Raw genomic sequence first — 19,294 nt, 5'->3', positions numbered from 1 at the left:
GCTGCACAGGGGCCACAGCAGAGCCTGCTGCTGCTGCAAACTCCTCTTCATCCTGGGAAACTTTATCCATTAGGAAAGGTCTGCAGAATTCTGCTCTGTGAACTGTGAGTGCTGGCATGAGAGGCAAGGGAGGGATTTTGAGAGGTCAGTGCAGTGCAGGACATGAGTGTGGTGGCAGCCTGTCCTGATCAGAGCTCTGCCCTGCCCTGTGTCACCCGCTAATGCCACTGTCATGAGGGGTGGGGGGCCCTGCCAGAGACCTGCTGGAATGCTTTCTGCCAGGACAGGCAGGCACAGCTACTTCTGTGTGAGGGCCCAAGAGAGCCAGTGTGAAACACAGACCTGGCAATATTAAACAGATTCTTGTCTAAGAACAGATCGTGATTTTCAGCCAATAAATTTTTAATAGCACCTATGTAACTAAATAGAAACATTGGCTTGCAGACAAAGGGCTGTTAGGATTAATTATTGATCTCCTTGATGTTCAGAGATGCTCCTCATAGGGGACATGTAAAGCAAGTTTCTTAGGAGCAATGTCAAGCCTTTGCACAGGGCTGGCATCAGTCATGCAAGCCCTTGTGTGGCACCAAGGGGTTGGAACAGCACACTCATCTCATGCTGGCCTTCTCATGGTGTGCAAAGTTACCTTCATGCCCTTCAGTGGTGTCACCACTGAACCTACTGTTCAGCTTAGTCCTAGGTACACAGGACATTCCTGACTTGGTGCCAGAGAGAAATCCCAGGGACACTGAACTCCCCAGTGTGCCACCACAGCCTTGGGCTGTGCTCGTACAACAGCATCCAAAGCAATGGCGCTGCCCCAGGGACCCCTGTACAGGCTGCAGCTCATGCAGGGAGCATCTGGCACAAACAGTGCTAAAAACAGGGATCAGAGAAGGAGCAGTGACACTCAGAATCATGACACTCAGGTGTGTGCAGGCTGCAGCTCATGCAGGGAGCATCTGGCACAAACAGTGCTAAAAACAGGGATCAGAGAAGGAGCAGTGACACTCAGAATCATGACACTCGGGTGTGTGCAGGCTGCAGCTCATGCAGGGAGCATCTGGCACACACAGGGATCAGAGAAGGAGCAGTGACACTCAGAATCATGACACTCGGGTGTGTGCAGGCTGCAGCTCATGCAGGGAGGCACACACAGGGATCAGAGAAGGAGCAGTAACACACAGAATCATGACACTCGGGTGTGTGCAGGCTGCAGCTCATGCAGGGAGGCACACACAGGGATCAGAGGAGGAGCAGTGACACTCAGAATCATGACACTCAGGTGTGTGCAGGCTGCAGCTCATGCAGGGAGGCACACACAGGGATCAGAGAAGGAGCAGTGACACTCAGAATCATGACACTCAGGTGTGTGCAGGCTGCAGCTCATGCAGGGAGCATCTGGCACACACAGGGATCAGAGAAGGAGCAGTGACACACAGAATCATGACACTCGGGTCAGCTGGTCATTGTCAGAAGCTGGAGGAAGAAGAGAGACCAACAGCAGACATTTATTCCATGTTGCCTAAATTCAAGACATGGACAGGCAAGGGAACTGGTTTTTGATGCTAACCATACTAAGAACTGATTATATTAAAGTTCATTACTGTGCTGCATTTCTCACTCTATGTTCCTCCCTCATGTTGAGCAATTGGTTTGAGTTTCAGAAATGATCTCTCTCACTCTGCCACCACGGATGCTTTCAGAACACCAGTGCTCCTGCAGCTGAAGTTTCTCCCCCCCGTGCTCTGTGCTCCCTGTGCTCCAGCCTGGAGAAGCCCCTCAGTGGTGCCCAGACATACCAAAGGGGGGTGTGTGCTCCGCCTGGGTTGAGCAGACGCTCTCCTCGTGTGCCCATCTGCCATAGGTGGCCGAGTAGATGATAAGGAACTTGGATTCCTGACAGTGGAGCTTCAGTTCCTGGTTCTCACATGCTGATTTGGTTTTGTATTCAGCTGAAGTAGAAGCAAACAGCAACATGATAGCGTGAGGCGATTTAAATGGCTGGGCTGTCAACAGCAAATAGCAGCAGGACAGAAACAGCTTTCCTGCAAAGGCAAGTGGCACCTGCACAGCCAGACACAAAGCCAAGAGCAGAGTGCTCCTCCCAAATGAATTGTGCCCAAGTGACTGTCCAGAGCCTGTGGCTCCACCTAGAACAGAGCAGAAACCCTAATTTCGCCAATCTCCTTTCCAGTGAAGCAGCCTCCCTGCTTTCCTGGCTTTCTTTCCACTCCTGCCCAGCACGAGAAGCTTCACCCTTCCCTTCTGCCTCTCCTGGGGACCCTGTTGTGCTCTGCACGTGCCTCAGTCACCTGGCCCTGCTCAGTGGCAGCGCTGGGCGAGGCAGGGACAATGGCAGCACAAAAGAGGGGACACAAGGGCAGGACAGGGTCCCCACCCGAGCCACTCCGAGCTCTCACTGTACCTGCACTGCTCCCCCGAGGTCACTGCCTTTCCCTGGGTGGCACCGTCCCGCAAGGGCTCATTTCAAAGTTGGGCTGGCAAAGTGCAGTGAATTAGGAGCCCGGAACAATCCCCCCCTCCCTTGCTCAGCTGGCAGAGGCCCCCTGGCAGCATCCTCAGCAGAGGTGGGGAGGCACTGAGCTCATCTTTATGGCTTATCCCTCCTAGGGTACCCCTCTAAATCTGCCACCTGGCCAGCAGGGCTCTTCCTGGCCTAAGCAGCCACTCTGCTGGTGGCACTCCACCTTCTTGAATCCTTCTGGCTGAGCTGTGGTGCCAACCCTTTTTACTGCAGATAAGGTCACGGAGGAGAGTTTATTCTCCTCCAATATTTTTGTCCCCAAAAATGTGAAAAGAGGAAAAGGAGATTCCTGAGCTGAGCAGAAGAAAAGGGAGAGCTCATTTTTAGCGAGGGGTGTCCCTGTGAGTGGAGGGTGGATGCTGGTTCTCCAGGAACCGGAGAGAAAAACCCCCAATGTACTCATGAATGGAAAGATTATTGTTCCATCCAGACCAGAACAGGTAAAACAATGGCTTCATGGTCTTGGTAACAGCCCAGGTTTTTCCATTTGTGCTCATCAACAGCCACGAGCTTAAGTGTAAAAAATGGTTTTGAAAAAGATTTTGAAAACATTTTTGGAAACATTTTGGCAAGTACTTGACCTGCTGCAGGTAGTGACTTCACAGAAGCACCTGCCATGCTGTGCACACATGAACAGGCCAGAGCCCCGGGGTCTGTGCCCAGGGAGTGACTGGGAGCCCGCAGCTGCACTCCGAGTTTGCCTGGCTGTGCTGGAGAGGCTGTGGAAGGAGTGCAAGCCCGAGTGGGAGCAGGCAAGGAGAAGGGCCCAACATAAACCTCTGCAAAGGTATGGCAACAAGAATTCTACATAGATGAAACACCACGGGATTCAGGCAACTGCTTCAGTGCCCACTGGAAGGCAAGGAGACTGCAAAATACACCTGAAGTTATCCTGAGGGGATTTCCTGAGTAAGGGTGTTTTCCACTGCCAAGACTAACAATATGGGGATCTTACCCACAAATATAAATTTCCTGCCACTAGAAATCATGTCATTTGCACTGGAATTGGACTGCTCCTCAATTCTGGAGGCACCAGCTGCTGTTGAATACACTTTTGACCAGCTTTTCAAAAATTCACATCACAGAAAATACTATACACTCAAAGAAGCTCATCTCCCATGGGAAAAAATATTGAGCAGCTTCTGAAAGTAATGAGCAGGATCCCAATTCACTTTTAATAGGCAAAAAGAGATTTCTAATGGCACAGACACTGCTATGATATTGAAATCCATCTACTATTAATAATGGACTACTAATCTACTATTGGTAATAGTAATGTACGAAAATAATTAAACTATTGATATAATAAAACAGATAATGAAAGTTTTGAATTTCATGCACTTTTTCACCGGGAAGAGCTGAGCCCCCGGGCTACTGGAGCTTGTTCTCACATACCACAGCAACAATGAGAACGATTAAAAACCACCAGTCAAGGAAACCTCAGCGGGATTATCCTAATCGTTCTTCCCCTTTCTCGTGTTTACAAAGTGGATTCCCTTTGAGGCAGGATTTGTCCCTTCCCATATCAGCATGGAACAGCTGCACAGAGCACAGGTGATTCTACAGTAACAGCCTCTAACCAAGTCAGCACATGTATCTCCTGCCATTATTCCATAAACAGGAGGTGGTTTTGAATCTTTCAAAGCTTTGGGCCCAGCTCCTTAAGTACTTTCTGCATATTCCTTCCTAGGACACCTTCTTCATTTGGATCCTTAGCCCAAGCCACTGGTTTTGCTGCTCAGCTCTTTCTAATATGACATTATCATGGCTATGTCACTGAAAATAATTCCCATTACACTTTTCCTTTCCAGTCCGATGTCTGGCATCTGCCCCTGCCAAACTGCACTGGTCATTAACCCGGCAGCAAGCACCCTGAGGCTGCAAACACAATGGAGAGCCAAGGTAAAGTAGGAAAGAACACTTTGTTATCAGTCCAAGAGCCCCAAAACCTCACATGGATTTATGCAAAGCCTTGTGCAGTGGCATTTTAACCAAAACAAGCAACAAAACACGCAGAAAAACACATTTGCCTGATAAAGATTACTTACTAGGTTTGCATTTAAAGGAGACAAGGAGGAATTTAGTGGTCCCTGGACACAGATCAGGCCCAAAAACCCGACTATTGACAAGGAGCTGGCAGGATCTCAGGTTTTGGCATTCATCCAGTACTTTCTAGAACAATGGGCAAAAAGGATAGTCTTGACAACAAGGTATGAAGCCATAAGCAATGAAAACACTTAGTTGTACTTTGTTCTACACAGGAGAGAAATCACAACTTTTTGGCTATAAACATGCAAGAAACATCTGCATTGCTGGATCTAGGGCACGGCTCTGCTGGGCTTGGAGCCATGGCCAGCTTCATGGGCACACCTTCCTCACAGCACAGGAGGATGTCACCAGCTTGGTGCTGGTGTTTGTCACTTTTCCCTGTGGCCCTGGGGAGGCTGGCCAAGGCGCCCTGAGTGCCACCCCAGCCTCAGTGGTGCAGAGCCCAGGGCACAGGGAAACACACAGAGCCCATACTCTGTCCCACTTGAGGCACTGGTGCACTCCTGAGCGCACTCATGGCAGTGCAATGCCCAGGGAAAGCAGCTAACAAGGTGTCTTCCTAAGCCCTGCTTGATCTGCTCTCCTGGGCCTGAACGTGCTCTGCAAATAATCCTCCCCTGAAAGAGCTCTGACTATTGGCAAGTGCCACCCAAGCTGTCAGCCATGTGTAGGGGCTCCTGCTTTAGGGACCCTTCCTCTGGCTTGCAGTTACACACATGATCAGGTGTTCCCCTGGCTTGCCACAAGCAGGTTCCAGAACTGCTTTGACTGGACAGCACAGATGTGCAAGTCTGCCCTCCGCCTCCTCGTCTGGTTTTGTGGGGCGTTTCCAGTGCTGCTCTAAGGCCATATCTACCCCAAATTCACTGGCCCAGCGCTGTATCCTGGTTCTTGGAGGGCAGCCTCCCTGGGAGTGGCAGCAGAGCCAGAGCACAAGCAGGGCAGCAGCGTTCCACACAAAGGGTTACGTGGACCCTCTCCCAGTCTGGCCGAAGGACTGAGTCCTGCGCTGCTCACACTGGTGCTCCCACTCCAGCTGAGCTCTTGGAACTGAGCTGCAGAAAATAGGAACACATTGCCAGGGCCAGCCTGCCCAGCTTTTAGCACAGTCACAGGCCAAACACCTAAAACCATCCAGTTTAAATGCAGCAGTGCATTTAGGAAATTCTTATCCACCTCCAAAACTCAGTTAATGGAGGGCTTTTCTGACGCTGTTTCTGGGTAGTCTGTGTGGTTGTACACAGCATTCATGATGCTTAAAGTCACAGCAGGCTGTCACAAAGGAGGGTGTTTGTTATCTCCAGGTCTCCCCACTCTTAGCAGGAGTAACTGTAATAAACCATTCTGATAGTTTGAGGTACTCGCTCAAAATCTTTGGGCATTTTTCGTTTTTTTCCTATCAGAAGAGGTCTCGGTGATACCAAGAGACCAAATCCCAAATTTCCCACTGTGGTGGCACAGGCTGCATTCCTGTTTGCAGGCTGAGAGAGCTGGCAGTGGCTGGGTCTCTGTGTCATCCCTGGAAACCTTCCCTCCCAAGCAGCAGTGACACACATTGGCAGCACATGGCAGTGATCCTGCAGCTCCCATGGGCAGGGGAGGAGGACATGCACCCAACTCGTTTTCAGCATTAAATGCATTCTAAGGAGTTTAAAAGGGAAGGAAAGCACAGCAGGCTTAATTTTATCAGTCAATTTTCCTTTTACAGAGCTGCAAGTCAAAAAAAGAACTCCTCCTTAATTGGGACAGTTCTGGAAGGGACCAGTGAAACAGAGTTAGTACATCTTTAGTAAACAGAGACAGCCGTCCCCTGCTGAGTCACCTTCTGTTTGCACCTGAGCTGAATCATCTCCTGTGCATCTGTTTGTGTTTTCTCCTGCCTCATGCGAGCAGCCCTGTCATGGTGCTGTGCAGAGCAGGCAGCCACAGGAGCAAACAGGGATACCAAACCAGCACGGGGCAGTGGCTGTCTGCAGCCAGAGCCAGCTTGGCATGGGCCCTCTGACAAGAGTTCCCTGGAATTCGGGGTGCCCTGCTGCTTCCTCCAGCCACAGGCATCAGCAGCTGCCTGTGCACACTGCAGATCCACTGCCAGGGCAAGGCAGGGAGGGGTGAGGTCACTGCTGCTCTGTTCTAAGAAATCACTGTACAGGATGTAACAGAGCTGCAACTCCCTGAGATGCAGAGCACTGGTATCTGCCACAAATCCATAGCCTTGCCAAAATGCTTTCGTGCCTTTGATCAGCCCCAGTGCCCAAATGGTGAGGGTAGTTTATATAACAGTTACCCCTGTTATGCTGTGTTCATCATATTCCAGGGAAAAAGCTGCCCATGGAGCCTCACAAAGGCACTCAAAGCCCACAATAATAGCTGGTGCCACTTTACTGCAGCCAGCAATATCACATTAAGGATCATCTGGCCTGCTGTTCTTGGTGGAGAGATGTACTTCCACATGGCCCACAGGTCATGTCTGCAATGTCCTCAGAAGCTGCAGTACAGCAGGGGTGAGCCACACTGATAAAAGTGCCCTAATACTCTCTCTAGAGAGGGTATTACTGCCAAACCACTCCATAATGCCCTTCAGCTCAGTGCTGGTGGGAGCAGACATCCCTTGATGTCAAGAAGGAACGTGTGCCCTACAGACAGAAACACTGCAAACTCCATCAAAACCTCTGTAAAGCATTTACAAGTTCAACAAACAGAACGTGTTCAGATTCCACTGACTACTCATCTGTGCAAGGATTTACTGAATTTGGAACAACACTGGGTATTTTTCACTAAGATGGAACAAACCTTTGGCAGCAGGGTAAGTCAGACTTTGTTACAAAAGTCTCTGCAGCAGAAAGTAATAATTGATGAAGTATAAATCATTTTAAGCTATACTGAAGCAGGCCCAGCAAACAAGCCATAGGAAGTTGCTGATACAAATCAGGCAGTGACAGAAATGCAGGAATCTGCAGAAAATCTTGGGATTTGCTGTTTAGCTGTTGCTGTGCCTTTTCAGTGAGGGAAGACAGGCATGCAGCAAGCCAAATGCCACCCAGCATGTCATCTTGTCTTGTTCTGGATTTGTAACCCCGCTCTGTCCAGTGCTTGTGTCCTCCCCCGGGGTCAAGGAGGGCCTGTGTGATGGATTAGGGCTGGTCAGCTCAGTCATGACCAGCCCTTGAATGAAAGGAGCAGACTATCTTAGGGGACTTTAGGAGTGGGGTTTCCAAAGCAAGGTTCATCACCACGGAAGGCAATCGCCAAAGCTCTCACAATGCCATGGTAATCCCTGCTGTCCACACAAACCCTTCCAGCTGCAGCATTTCGGGTGGTGAACTGCCATCACTGCAGAGCTGTCCCATTCAGGGCTGAGAACACCCTCCCAGGAATGGCAGGGAAAGCACTGAGTCCCTAGAGAACGACTACAGCCCGTGGTACCTGCAAAGAGGTGGGTGCCACGCAGTCCCGGGGCCGTGCCATGCTGGCTGCGGGAGGCTCCCCCGCAGCAGAGCACACGCGGGGGTCCTGCCCGTAGAACGCTGCCTGGACGCTGATGGTGGAGTGCCGGGGGCAGTGCAGGCTCAGGAGCTGCCCGTCGCAGGCACGGGCCGTGTGGTTCTGCAGCAGCTTCGTGAGGTAACCTAGAGGATATTGAAAACATCCAGCCCTGTTACGAGCAGCACAGGAAACGGCAAGCTCCTCAGACAATCAGAAAACCACAGTCAGTCTCCGGAAAGGGCACTGCAGTCAAGGTTACAGGTCTGGCCTGCAGCCACCCAGCTCTCGCAATGGCTCAGCCCTGACTGCTCCCTGCACTCTGGGCTGGGAACACGAGGGCTGGAGGCAGGGCCTGGGAGCCCTCCCTGCACTGCAGCCCTGCAGCAGGGTGTGTGTGAGCCCTCCCTGCACTGCAGCAGGGTGTGTGTGAGCCCTCCCTGCACTGCAGCCCTGCAGCAGGGTGTGTGTGAGCCCTCCCAGCCCTGCAGCAGGGTGTGTGTGAGCCCTCCCTGCACTGCAGCCCTGCAGCAGGGTGTGTGTGAGCCCTGACTGCACTGCAGCCCTGCAGCAGGGTGTGTGTGAGCCCTCCCTGCCCTGCAGCAGGGTGTGTGTGAGCCCTCCCTGCACTGCAGCCCTGCAGCAGGGTGTGTGTGAGCCCTCCCTGCACTGCAGCCCTGCAGCAGGGTGTGTGTGAGCCCTGACTGCACTGCAGCCCTGCAGCAGGGTGTGTGTGAGCCCTGACTGCACTGCAGCCCTGCAGCAGGGTGTGTGTGAGCCCTCCCAGCCCTGCAGCCCTGCAGCAGGGTGTGTGTGAGCCCTCCCTGCACTGCAGCCCTGCAGCAGGGTGTGTGTGAGCCCTCCCTGCACTGCAGCCCTGCAGCAGGGTGTGTGTGAGCCCTCCCAGCCCTGCAGCAGGGTGTGTGTGAGCCCTGACTGCACTGCAGCCCTGCAGCAGGGTGTGTGTGAGCCCTGACTGCACTGCAGCCCTGCAGCAGGGTGTGTGTGAGCCCTCCCAGCCCTGCAGCCCTGCAGCAGGGTGTGTGTGAGCCCTCCCTGCACTGCAGCCCTGCAGCAGGGTGTGTGTGAGCCCTCCCTGCACTGCAGCAGGGTGTGTGTGAGCCCTCCCAGCCCTGCAGCCCTGCAGCAGGGTGTGTGTGAGCCCTCCCTGCACTGCAGCCCTGCAGCAGGGTGTGTGTGAGCCCTGACTGCACTGCAGCCCTGCAGCAGGGTGTGTGTGAGCCCTCCCTGCACTGCAGCCCTGCAGCAGGGTGTGTGTGAGCCCTGACTGCACTGCAGCCCTGCAGCAGGGTGTGTGTGAGCCCTCCCTGCACTGCAGCCCTGCAGCAGGGTGTGTTTTTGGGACAATCCTGGGCTCAGTCCTGGCTGCTCAGGGTCCCAGGGTGTGTCTGCAGCAGTCAGGAGGGCATTGCTGTGTTTTCTGGGCCAGGTCCTTGCATTCCAGCTGCCTAAGGTATTCCTTATATGTCTTGTTAAAAGGATGTGCTGCACTTTTGGCTCGTGGGCAGCTGTGTTTCAAACACTCTTATATATATATAATGGATATATATATATATATATATCCATTATAAAAACCCCCTCACATTTTCTTGTGGGAACATTTTCTTGTTGTGGCCGAATCAGGGTTTTTTGTTGTTTTGTTTTGTTTTGTTTTGTTTTTTGTATTGTTAAAACAAAAATTCGTTTTCTCAAAGGAAATACTGAAAAAAAGTTCACTCCTTTTAATTCATTAAAATTTGCCCTTAAAGTAAAATGTGCCATTTAATTTTCATGCTTCTGCCCTGCATAAACTTTCCCCAAAGACAAGAGATTTTCAGAAAAGTTTTGAAATAGAAACTTCAGAACTCCAAGCAAAAGACAGGAAAATCATGTAATCATAGAATGGCTTGGGTTGGGAAGCTCCTTAAGGATCCCCTAATTCCAACCCCTGCTACCTTCCACTAGAGCAGATTGCTCAGAGCTCCATGCAGTCTGGCCGTGAACACTGCCAGGGATGGGTCAAACCAGTTCTCTGGCACCTTTTCCAGCTCCAGCTGTGCACGTGGGCAATGGAAACCAGCTTCCCTGTCAGCTATTGAGTCTGGAGGGGCTGCTCCATTGCTGTCTTTGCTGTTCCCTGCCTAGAGCCCAGGCAGGACAGGAGCCAGGCAGATGCACCTTCCAGCAGAGCAGAGCTGCAGCTGAGCTCCCTGACCCCAGGCTGAGCACTGGGACTGGGACAGGACGAATTTCATGCCCTGCATTTGCACTCTGATCTCAAGGAGACCGGTGTGGCAATCCCCACGGCTTCTCAGGGGTTAAAAGGAATAACCGAGCCCACACCCAAAGCCATCCCCTAGATTTTCTGTGTAACTGAGATCACCAACAAGAGGAGTCCCTTGCCAGAGCCCCTCCTCTGCCAGCCTGCTCCCGAGGGGTGCCAGGGCAATGGGCCGGATGCCCAAGCGCGCCCGGTGACTGCACCGTGCCCAGGGCTGCAGGGGCGCCTCCCGTCCCGGGGCCCTGCTGGGCACCACCCCCGCGCCATAAAGGGCCACAGGGGCCGGGCACGCAGCCCTGCACGGGCTCTGGGCACCGCACACCCTCACGGCCACCGCCCAACGCTTTGAATCACTTCAGTTCTTCAGGTTTTAAGTTACCTGGGGCCAAGAGTGCTGTATACAAAACAGTCCAGTATTCCCTAAAGAATAGCAGCTGTGCTGTGATTTGGATGAGTTCCCTGGCATCTTAACTGCTACTGCTACTTTGATCCTGCAAATTCCTAATCCAGCACCTAAGCACCTTTCTCCAACAATTGCAACTATTCAATCCTCCAAGAAAACGTCCTTATAAAAAACGTGCTCTGATTCTGTAGGAGCAATATGGTTCACTTGTAAAAATGACATTAGGTGGACTGGTGAAAATAAGGTATCTTGCTCTCCAGCCTTCCAAGCAGCTTAAACATGACTCTGCTGTTACTAGAGAGTATTTGCACACAATAAGGGACAAAAATAGCAATGGAAATTGCTGAAACCTAATGTTCCCTGCTAAGAGGAGTGGTGACACAGTCTCTGAACTGCTCATCTCACAGGGCAGAGCAGGTAAAGCTGCATTTTCCATGACTGCACACACAGACACGCGTGGAGCAGTCAGTCCTTGGCAGCTCACAGCCCATGCTGGGGGAGGACTCCCCCTGCAAAGGCACAATTTCCTCTCACCCTTCTCTGAAAAGCCCCAGGCTCTTTCCTGTCCCCTCTCCTCATGCTGGGCACCGCCTGCCCTGCACTCTCCAGTTTCCTCAGCTGCTGCTGCTCCTCCTTGGGAAGGCAGTGTGGGCTGCAGTGCCCCTGGCAGAGTTCACCCCCTTGAGACAATTGCACCCCTCTATTGTTACTGGCTTCTGCCCAGAAACACATTTTCCTGGAGGGAGCAGATCCAGCCACACAACAGGGTAAAGCTGGGGAAATGGGGTGTGATCTCTGCCAGTAATAACAGCCATGGTGATCAGAGAGAGGGCATTGTGAGGGCTGAACTCTTCCTGCCCTCTCCTTCTGTGTTTCCTTCATCACCATCAGTTAGCTGGGAATTTGGGGAAAACTTTCTTTTGCTGCCTAAATATGGGAGCTGGACTGCAGCAGCCCTCCAAGTCCTGGTCCCCTGCAGGTCAGAGAAGCCTTCAGCAGCTCCTGGATGGCCAAGGAGATTCCCTTGCCCCAAGAGCAGGGCAGAGGGGGAGGCAGCACAGCCAGCACGGATGGAGTGAGGCCATGGCTCTGTGTTCACTCGGGCTGGGCAATCAGAACACTTGGGAGTTTTGGGGTTTCTTACCCTGAGCAAGAGAATCACAACCAGAGCCCATAAAAAATCTGACATTACTTAATGTTTTAAACCTAGTATTGGGGTTTTTTTCCTTTTTTTCTGGGTTAGGTAGTGGAGGGGGAGATGGTGCTCAGCTGCAGCAGTTACTTTCCAAGTGTCATTCTGTAATGAGGAGGGCTTTAAAGTTCCTCTTTTTTTCAGAAATAATCAATGTCACTCTTTAAATCAATATGAAACGACACCCAAAAAGCTGACTACCCTGAGAATTGTCTACATGAGAAAGCCTGGCACTACTGCAGTGTCCCAGGAACATCTCTACACTCTGTGTGAAAGCCCCAGCAGGCACTTTCCCATTTATCCAGGACACACATTCGTGGCAATGTACGGAGCGCTCTGCATCTGGAATCAAGCACGAGACCTTAGAGACTGGCTCAGAAGTTAGGCCCAAAGCACACAGGCACAAAAAGGTCCCATTATTGGGAGGCCAGAAGGTATCATCCCATGCAACTGTCTGTCTAAGCCAGACTACTCACTCATTGTAATCTTTTACTGACACTCAAACACCAGCACAGAATCCAAGCGTAATCCTTTCTTCCAGAATTAGCCAAATTAGTCACAGCATCCCCTGGCTTGACAAAGAACTTCAACTCAAAAAACATAGCGCCAGAAAACCACACAAAACACTGAGGCTGAGCAGCTGGACAAAGCCTTACTGATCACTTGTTACTGAAAAGGACAACTGATAAATGAGTTTAAAAATGACTGACAAAAAAAAAACCTGGTATAGGAGAATAAACAGATACTTCTTTGTATGAAAAAGAATTCTTAAGGGGTTATAGTTTCTCATACTTTACCATTTGCTCCTGGCATAATCACTGTGAATAGCAACGATAAGGGTAGCAGTGGACCTGAAGGTATGGAAATCCAAATTAATTTTTTTTCTGCTGAAAAGCACAGAGAATCTGAGCATTTGGAAAGTTCTGTATACAAAACAGTCTGGTATTCCCTAAAGAATATCAGCTGTGCTGTGGTTTGGATGTGCTCGAGCTCCCCAGATGCAAGGATCAAGGAGAAGAGCATTTCAGGCTGTGAGCCCAGTGCCCAGCACACACTGAAAGCAATCTCAGCATTGGCTCAGGTGATGTCTTTTGGGTAGGACAGCAGCTTTGCAGTGCAGCATCTTCAGAGGCTGGGGCTGAGCAGTGCACAAGCTGTGAAGGCCCTCAGAACTGGGCCTTCGCACACAGATTTAGTAACACAGTTCCTGTGTATCGTTCCATTGGGTTGAATTAGCACAGGAATTTGCCAGCTCATTTTAAAGACATACCCATCTATTTTAGACCAAAGCAGATAGAAATAGCACACGTACTGTTGTGGCAGTCCCAGAAGGCTAGTCCATCCAGTAAATCTCCATCAGCTCCCACAGCTCTGTGAAGAACTGTGCCAACTCTCATTAAAAATACACAAGCCAGCTTGGTGCATCTGAAGGAAGATACTTGATGCAGTGATGGCAGAATAGTTAATGACCTCTACTACAAACACCATTAGGAGCAGGGCTCTGATATTGATTGGTGTTTGGGATCCACTGCAGGACTCCTCCAGCAGTATCCTCTCTGCTGGCTTCTGAAGGAGGCACTGAGGAGAAATGAACTCCTGAGGTTCAGCCCCAGTCCCTCTGCCATACCCTCTGCTGCTCTCAGGGCAGCTCTGTCCACAGGCCATGCTGTGCCAGGGGTCTGTGTGCACAGGGACAGGGATCTCTGGGCATTCCCTGTCCCCTGCCTGTGCCACAGGCCATGCTGTGCCAGGGGTCTGTGTGCCCAGGGACAGGGATCTATTGGCATTCATTCCCTGTCCCCTGCCTGTGCCACAGGCCATGCTGTGCCAGGGGTCTGTGTGCCCAGGGACAGGGATCTATTGGCATTCATTCCCTGTCCCCTGCCTGTGCCACAGGCCATGCTGTGCCAGGGGTCTGTGTGCCCAGGGACAGGGATCTATTGGCATTCCCTGTCCCTGTGCCACAGGCCATGCTGTGCCAGGGGTCTGTGTGCACAGGGACAGGGATCTATTGGCATTCATTCCCTGTCCCCTGCCTGTGCCACAGGCCACGCTGTGCCAGGGGTCTGTGTGCACAGGGACAGGGATCTATTGGCATTCATTCCCTGTCCCCTGGCTGTGCCACAGGCCATGCTGTGCCAGGGGTCTGTGCACAGGAACAGGGATCTATTGGCATTCATTCCCTGTCCCCTGCCTGTGCCACAGGCCATGCTGTGCCAGGGGTCTGTGTGCACAGGGACAGGGATCTATTGGCATGCATTCCCTGTCCCTGTGCCACAGGCCACGCTGTGCCAGGGGTCTGTGTGCACAGGGACAGGGATCTATTGGCATTCCCTGTCCCCTGCCTGTGCCACAGGCCATGCTGTGCACAGGGACAGGGATCTATTGGCATTCATTCCCTGTCCCCTGGCTGTGCCACAGGCCATGCTGTGCCAGGGGTCTGTGTGCACAGGGACAGGGATCTATTGGCATTCATTCCCTGTCCCCTGCCTGTGCCACAGGCCATGCTGTGCCAGGGGTCTGTGTGCACAGGGACAGGGATCTATTGGCATTCATTCCCTGTCCCCTGCCTGTGCCACAGGCCATGCTGTGCCAGGGGTCTGTGTGCACAGGGACAGGGATCTATTGGCATTCATTCCCTGTCCCCTGCCTGTGCCACAGGCCATGCTGTGCACAGGGACAGGGATCTCTGGGCATTCATTCCCTGTCCCCTGCCTGTGCCACAGGCCATGCTGTGCCAGGGGTCTGTGTGCACAGGGACAGGGATCTATTGGCATTCATTCCCTGTCACCTGCCTGTGCCACAGGCCATGCTGTGCACAGGGACAGGGATCTCTGGGCATTCATTCCCTGTCACCTGCCTGTGCCACAGGCCATGCTGTGCACAGGGACAGGGACCTCTGGGCATTCATTCCCTGTCACCTGCCTGTCTGCAAATTGGCTGCAGTGTTTCTAAAATTCCTGACACTATGTTTCTTGCCTCATCATTTTATTCTTTTTTATCTGAGTGCCTTGCCAATATTCTGTTTGACTTCTTCCACACTCCACGTCTCAATCTTTGATCAGTAAGAAATACACTTAGACAGCAGCATTGATTACTGTTCTTGCTGTTCAGAAATTAGCACAATTGGCTTTACTCAGCACATGCATGTAAAAATCTGTAATTCCTTCATTTATGCCTTCCTGCATGTCACCAACCTGCTTTAATTTCCCTCCATGCATTATTTTTTTCAGTGTGCCTTTTTCCACTGTTCCTCTCAGCCCTTGCTCTTTTCTAGTGACTACCACCCTACCAACTTCAAACTTGCACTTGTACTGCAGAGATAGCATGAAAAGTTGGTTTTCTGTGCAAGGAAAATTTTTTCATATAATCACCGTATTTTTTTGTATTAACTAAATATTTTTTAAGCAAGGATAGATGTTTCCTTGGAAAAACTAGGCATAATCTAGTTTCACTAATAAGACAGTGACCACAAACCCCATTCCATTTCCAAATGCCTACTTTGTTTTCAGAGCACTCAGAATTGCTGCTTTTGTTAGAATCAGTCCTTGAGACTTTTCAGGTGCCCATTTCTGAAGGAGATGAATCTGATGAGATCCTGACCTCTGTCCATCTGCCATTCCTTTACTCAGCTCAACACCCTTTAAGCTGAATGGCCAGTTTCAAACTGAGGGCTGCAGGGCTCCACGAAATAAAGTTCCTGCAGGATCCATGGAAATGGAAGCCTGAGCTGGCACTTCCAATTCAGCCTCCATGCCCAGTGCTGCAAGTGACCTGGGAGGCAGGATGGCTGTCCTGGGGAGCCAGCAGCCTGAGGCCAAGGGAGCAGCGTGCTCCCACTGGCCTGACTGACACACCAAGGATGAAGTCTGCAAGAAGCAAATGCTGAAGGTAGTGGGGAGGGTGCTTTTGGGGTGCCATGGCAATCAAAGCAGTGGTCGAGGTACCAGTCACATTTTCCATGAGCTGTTCTATCCACATGAATGCTTTCCTAAGGAGGCTGTCTTCATCTTTCTCCCTTGTGCATCATAACATGGATCATAACCATCTTTCTGAATCTAATCCCCACTGTGTGTTAAATCTGAGGGTCACATTGAGCAAGAGCTTGATTCTGCTGAGGCCAGAGAAAAGGCCAGGTAGCCATCAGATAATTCAGTGCAAAGCCTCATTCACCCCCCAGTTTAAACAGGGTTTACTGGGGAGCAGCAGCACACACGAGAAGCCAAGCTGTGAGCTCTTCCCAGAAAAACACAGCCAAGGCATCATGAACACAGAACAGACCTGTCACCTTTGGGTCCAGTTTCTCCAGGAACCACTCAACCTCTTCCTCTCTGCAGGACTCAGCCTTGCAGTTATGTGAGTTCCATTTTGCAGAGTGGGGAAGCCCATGAACCCTGCACATACACAGCACAAGAACCTGCACTTACACAGCACAGGAACCTGCACTTACACAGCACAGGAACCTGCACTTACACACAGGAACCTGCACTTACACAGCACAGGAACCTGCACTTACACACATGAACCCTGCACTTACACACAGGAACCTGCCCTTACACAGCACAGGAACCTGCACTTACACACATGAACCTGCACTTACACAGCACATGAACCTGCACTTACACACATGAACCTGCACTTACACAGCACAGGAACCTGCCCTTACACAGCACAGGAACCTGCACTTACACACAGGAACCTGCACTTACACAGCACAGGAACCTGCACTTACACACATGAACCTGCACTTACACAGCACAGGAACCTGCACTTACACACAGGAACCTGCCCTTACACACATGAACCTGCACTTACACAGCACAGGAACCCTGCCCTTACACACAGGAACCTGCCCTTACACACATGAACCTGCCCTTACACACATGAACCTGCCCTTACACACAGGAACCTGCACTGACACAGCACAGGAACCTGCACTTACACACATGAACCTGCACTTACACACAGGAACCTGCCCTTACACACAGGAACCCTGCCCTTACACACAGGAACCCTGCCCTTACACACAGAAACCTGCCCTTACACACATGAACCTGCACTTACACAGCACAGGAACCTGCCCTTACACACATGAACCTGCCCTTACACACAGAAACCTGCCCTTACACACATGAACCTGCACTTACACACATGAACCCTGCACTCACACAGCACAGGAACCTGCCCTTACACAGCACAGGAACCTGCACTTACACACATGAACCTGCCCTTACACACATGAACCTGCACTTACACAGCACAGGAACCTGCCCTTACACACATGAACCTGCACTTACACACAGGAACCCTGCCCTTACACACATGAACCTGCCCTTACACACAGGAACCTGCCCTTACACACCACCCGCCTGTTCTGTTTCTCACTTCCTCCCACAGGTGTTCTCTGTCCTGCCTATCTGCACTCCCCCATTGCCTTGTGTTGTCTCCTAGGACTGATGCCCAGGAGTTTAGGGCATCCCAGTGGCTTTCTGAGGAAACTGGAGGGACCCCTATGCACTTGTGTTTTCTCTCTTGCTTTCTGGTTTTATTTCCTCCCTGTGTCAGGTAGAAGAGGCCAGCTGCTCCTGATCCCCAGACTCCTGGCTCTGCAGTACACTCCACCCTATGGCCAGTTCTATTTCTCTCAGCTACTCCCTGCAGCCAGAAGGGCAAACGCACGTCCTGGGACCTAACATGGGACTACTCCCGTAGAAAAGAAGATTTTCTCCATCCCATCTAAAGCAGCTGACAAGAGGCATGGCTTAGGGGACACTTTAGAGCTCTTTTCTGCCCTTGCCAAAATCCTCCTTTGAAGTGGGGACAGAGTAGCCTCTTCCAGTGCCACTCACAAGAAGGAACAGGAGAAAGGCTCCGTGGGCAGCAACTGTTCCTGGAGACAGAATGAGAGACTCTTTATGCCCAAAGACAAACACTTCGAATATTCCCAAAGACTGCAAGCAGGAGAACCTCAGGGGCTGGAGGAAAATGTTTGCCTGAAAACTCAGATTTGTGATCATGGACCTTCATGTTCCCCAGGAGAGCCAGGGGCTGTTCACTGCCACCTCAGAAAACAGAACCACAGGTCTTGTTTTGCAAACACAACTTTGACTCAAGCTCTGCATTTTTTGTACCCTCACTTATATTTGATATTCAGAAAAAAATCAGAAAATCTGAAAAGATCAGATAAAATCAGAAATCTGGCAGCTCACAGACTTGCAGTGCTATGATGGTTTATAGCACAGAAAGTCCAACCTAGACAAGCAAAAATACAGTCCCCACTTCACTCTCAGTGCCTGATGATTTGATGTTTTTCTTTACACCAACATTTCTTTGTCCTCTACTCAGTTCTAGCCCAAAGAAATGAAAAGTTTAAAAACTGCAAAGCTATTCTGAAAGAATAATTCTTGTCTTCCCATCCAAGATTAAATACAATGAAGAAAAACAAACAGATATTTGTGGGTTTGAGACTCTCATCCAAAGCCCAGTGAAATCCTTGGGAATCCTTCCAGTGACCATAGGCTTTCAATTAGGTCTTATACAGTGAGTGATGTTTTAAAATTAATTCTAAATTAAGAGCCAAACCTCACTGGTATTTAATTTGTTGCCAGAAGGCACACAATAGAGCTTTGAAGCAAAACTCTTAAAATGCCTAGAAATTCAGATTAAATGACTCACCAGTGCTGAACAAATAAGGCGTGGCCACGCCTCCTCCTGCTCTTCAGCTCCCTTAGGACACTATTTTCCCTGTGTTGGGTAATACATCAAAATGTTTCTGTTCCAATTGTAGGTTATGGCTGGCAGATGACAGAATTGTGCTAAGTGTTGACTGGTCAGACAGTGCCTTGTCTGTCTGGGACCCTTCCAAGAGAAGCTGAGTATTTGCCTGGAACAAGTCTCCAGTGAAGGTGAGACCGGGAGCTCTGCCGTACTGGGAGGGATAGCAGCAGCAGATGGAGCAGGAAGGCACAGGGGAGCTCATCCCCGCTGTGTATTTGCAATGAAAATAGCATTTGGTGTGTCAGGTGCCAGCAATCTGCCCAGGGAGAGCAGAGAGAGTTCTGCCCCAAAATTGTGACCATCTGATGGACTCAAACGTGTTGGGCTCTGAGGAGTGGAGCTCAGGAACCCGAGCTTTGTGTCTCGTGTCTGAATTGCCCAATGTCTGTAGGGCCAAGGGCATCACACCATCCCTTAACTCATCAGTGGATTTAACAAAAAATAGTAGCACACCTGAAATGTGGTTTCATAAGTTACACTTCCTCAGAAAGGCAAAAAGAAGTGCAGGAAAAAGCCTGAAACAAAACCTTGGGTCTCAGCACCAAGATCTAAACTAAAATC

General features: G+C 50.8%; 1 protein-coding gene across 1 annotated transcript in view; it reads right to left on the bottom strand.

Annotated features, from left to right (window-relative positions):
• EVA1C (eva-1 homolog C) overlaps window positions 1-19,294 on the bottom strand; it is a 35,870-nt gene that overhangs the window by 11,632 nt on the left and 4,944 nt on the right. The window contains exons 2-4 of the mRNA XM_036404271.1: window positions 8,024-8,226; window positions 4,597-4,720; window positions 1,803-1,955 (exon numbers count right to left, since the gene is read on the bottom strand). Coding sequence (XP_036260164.1) covers window positions 1,803-1,955; window positions 4,597-4,720; window positions 8,024-8,226 — 480 coding nt within the window. The remainder of the gene's footprint in view (window positions 1-1,802; window positions 1,956-4,596; window positions 4,721-8,023; window positions 8,227-19,294) is intronic.

Source organism: Molothrus ater, chromosome 2 (assembly GCF_012460135.2).
Source record: "Molothrus ater isolate BHLD 08-10-18 breed brown headed cowbird chromosome 2, BPBGC_Mater_1.1, whole genome shotgun sequence".
NCBI classification, from domain to species: Eukaryota; Metazoa; Chordata; class Aves; order Passeriformes; family Icteridae; genus Molothrus; species Molothrus ater.
Note: the sequence above shows the minus strand (reverse complement) of the source record. Positions and strands in the feature narration are given on the sequence as shown.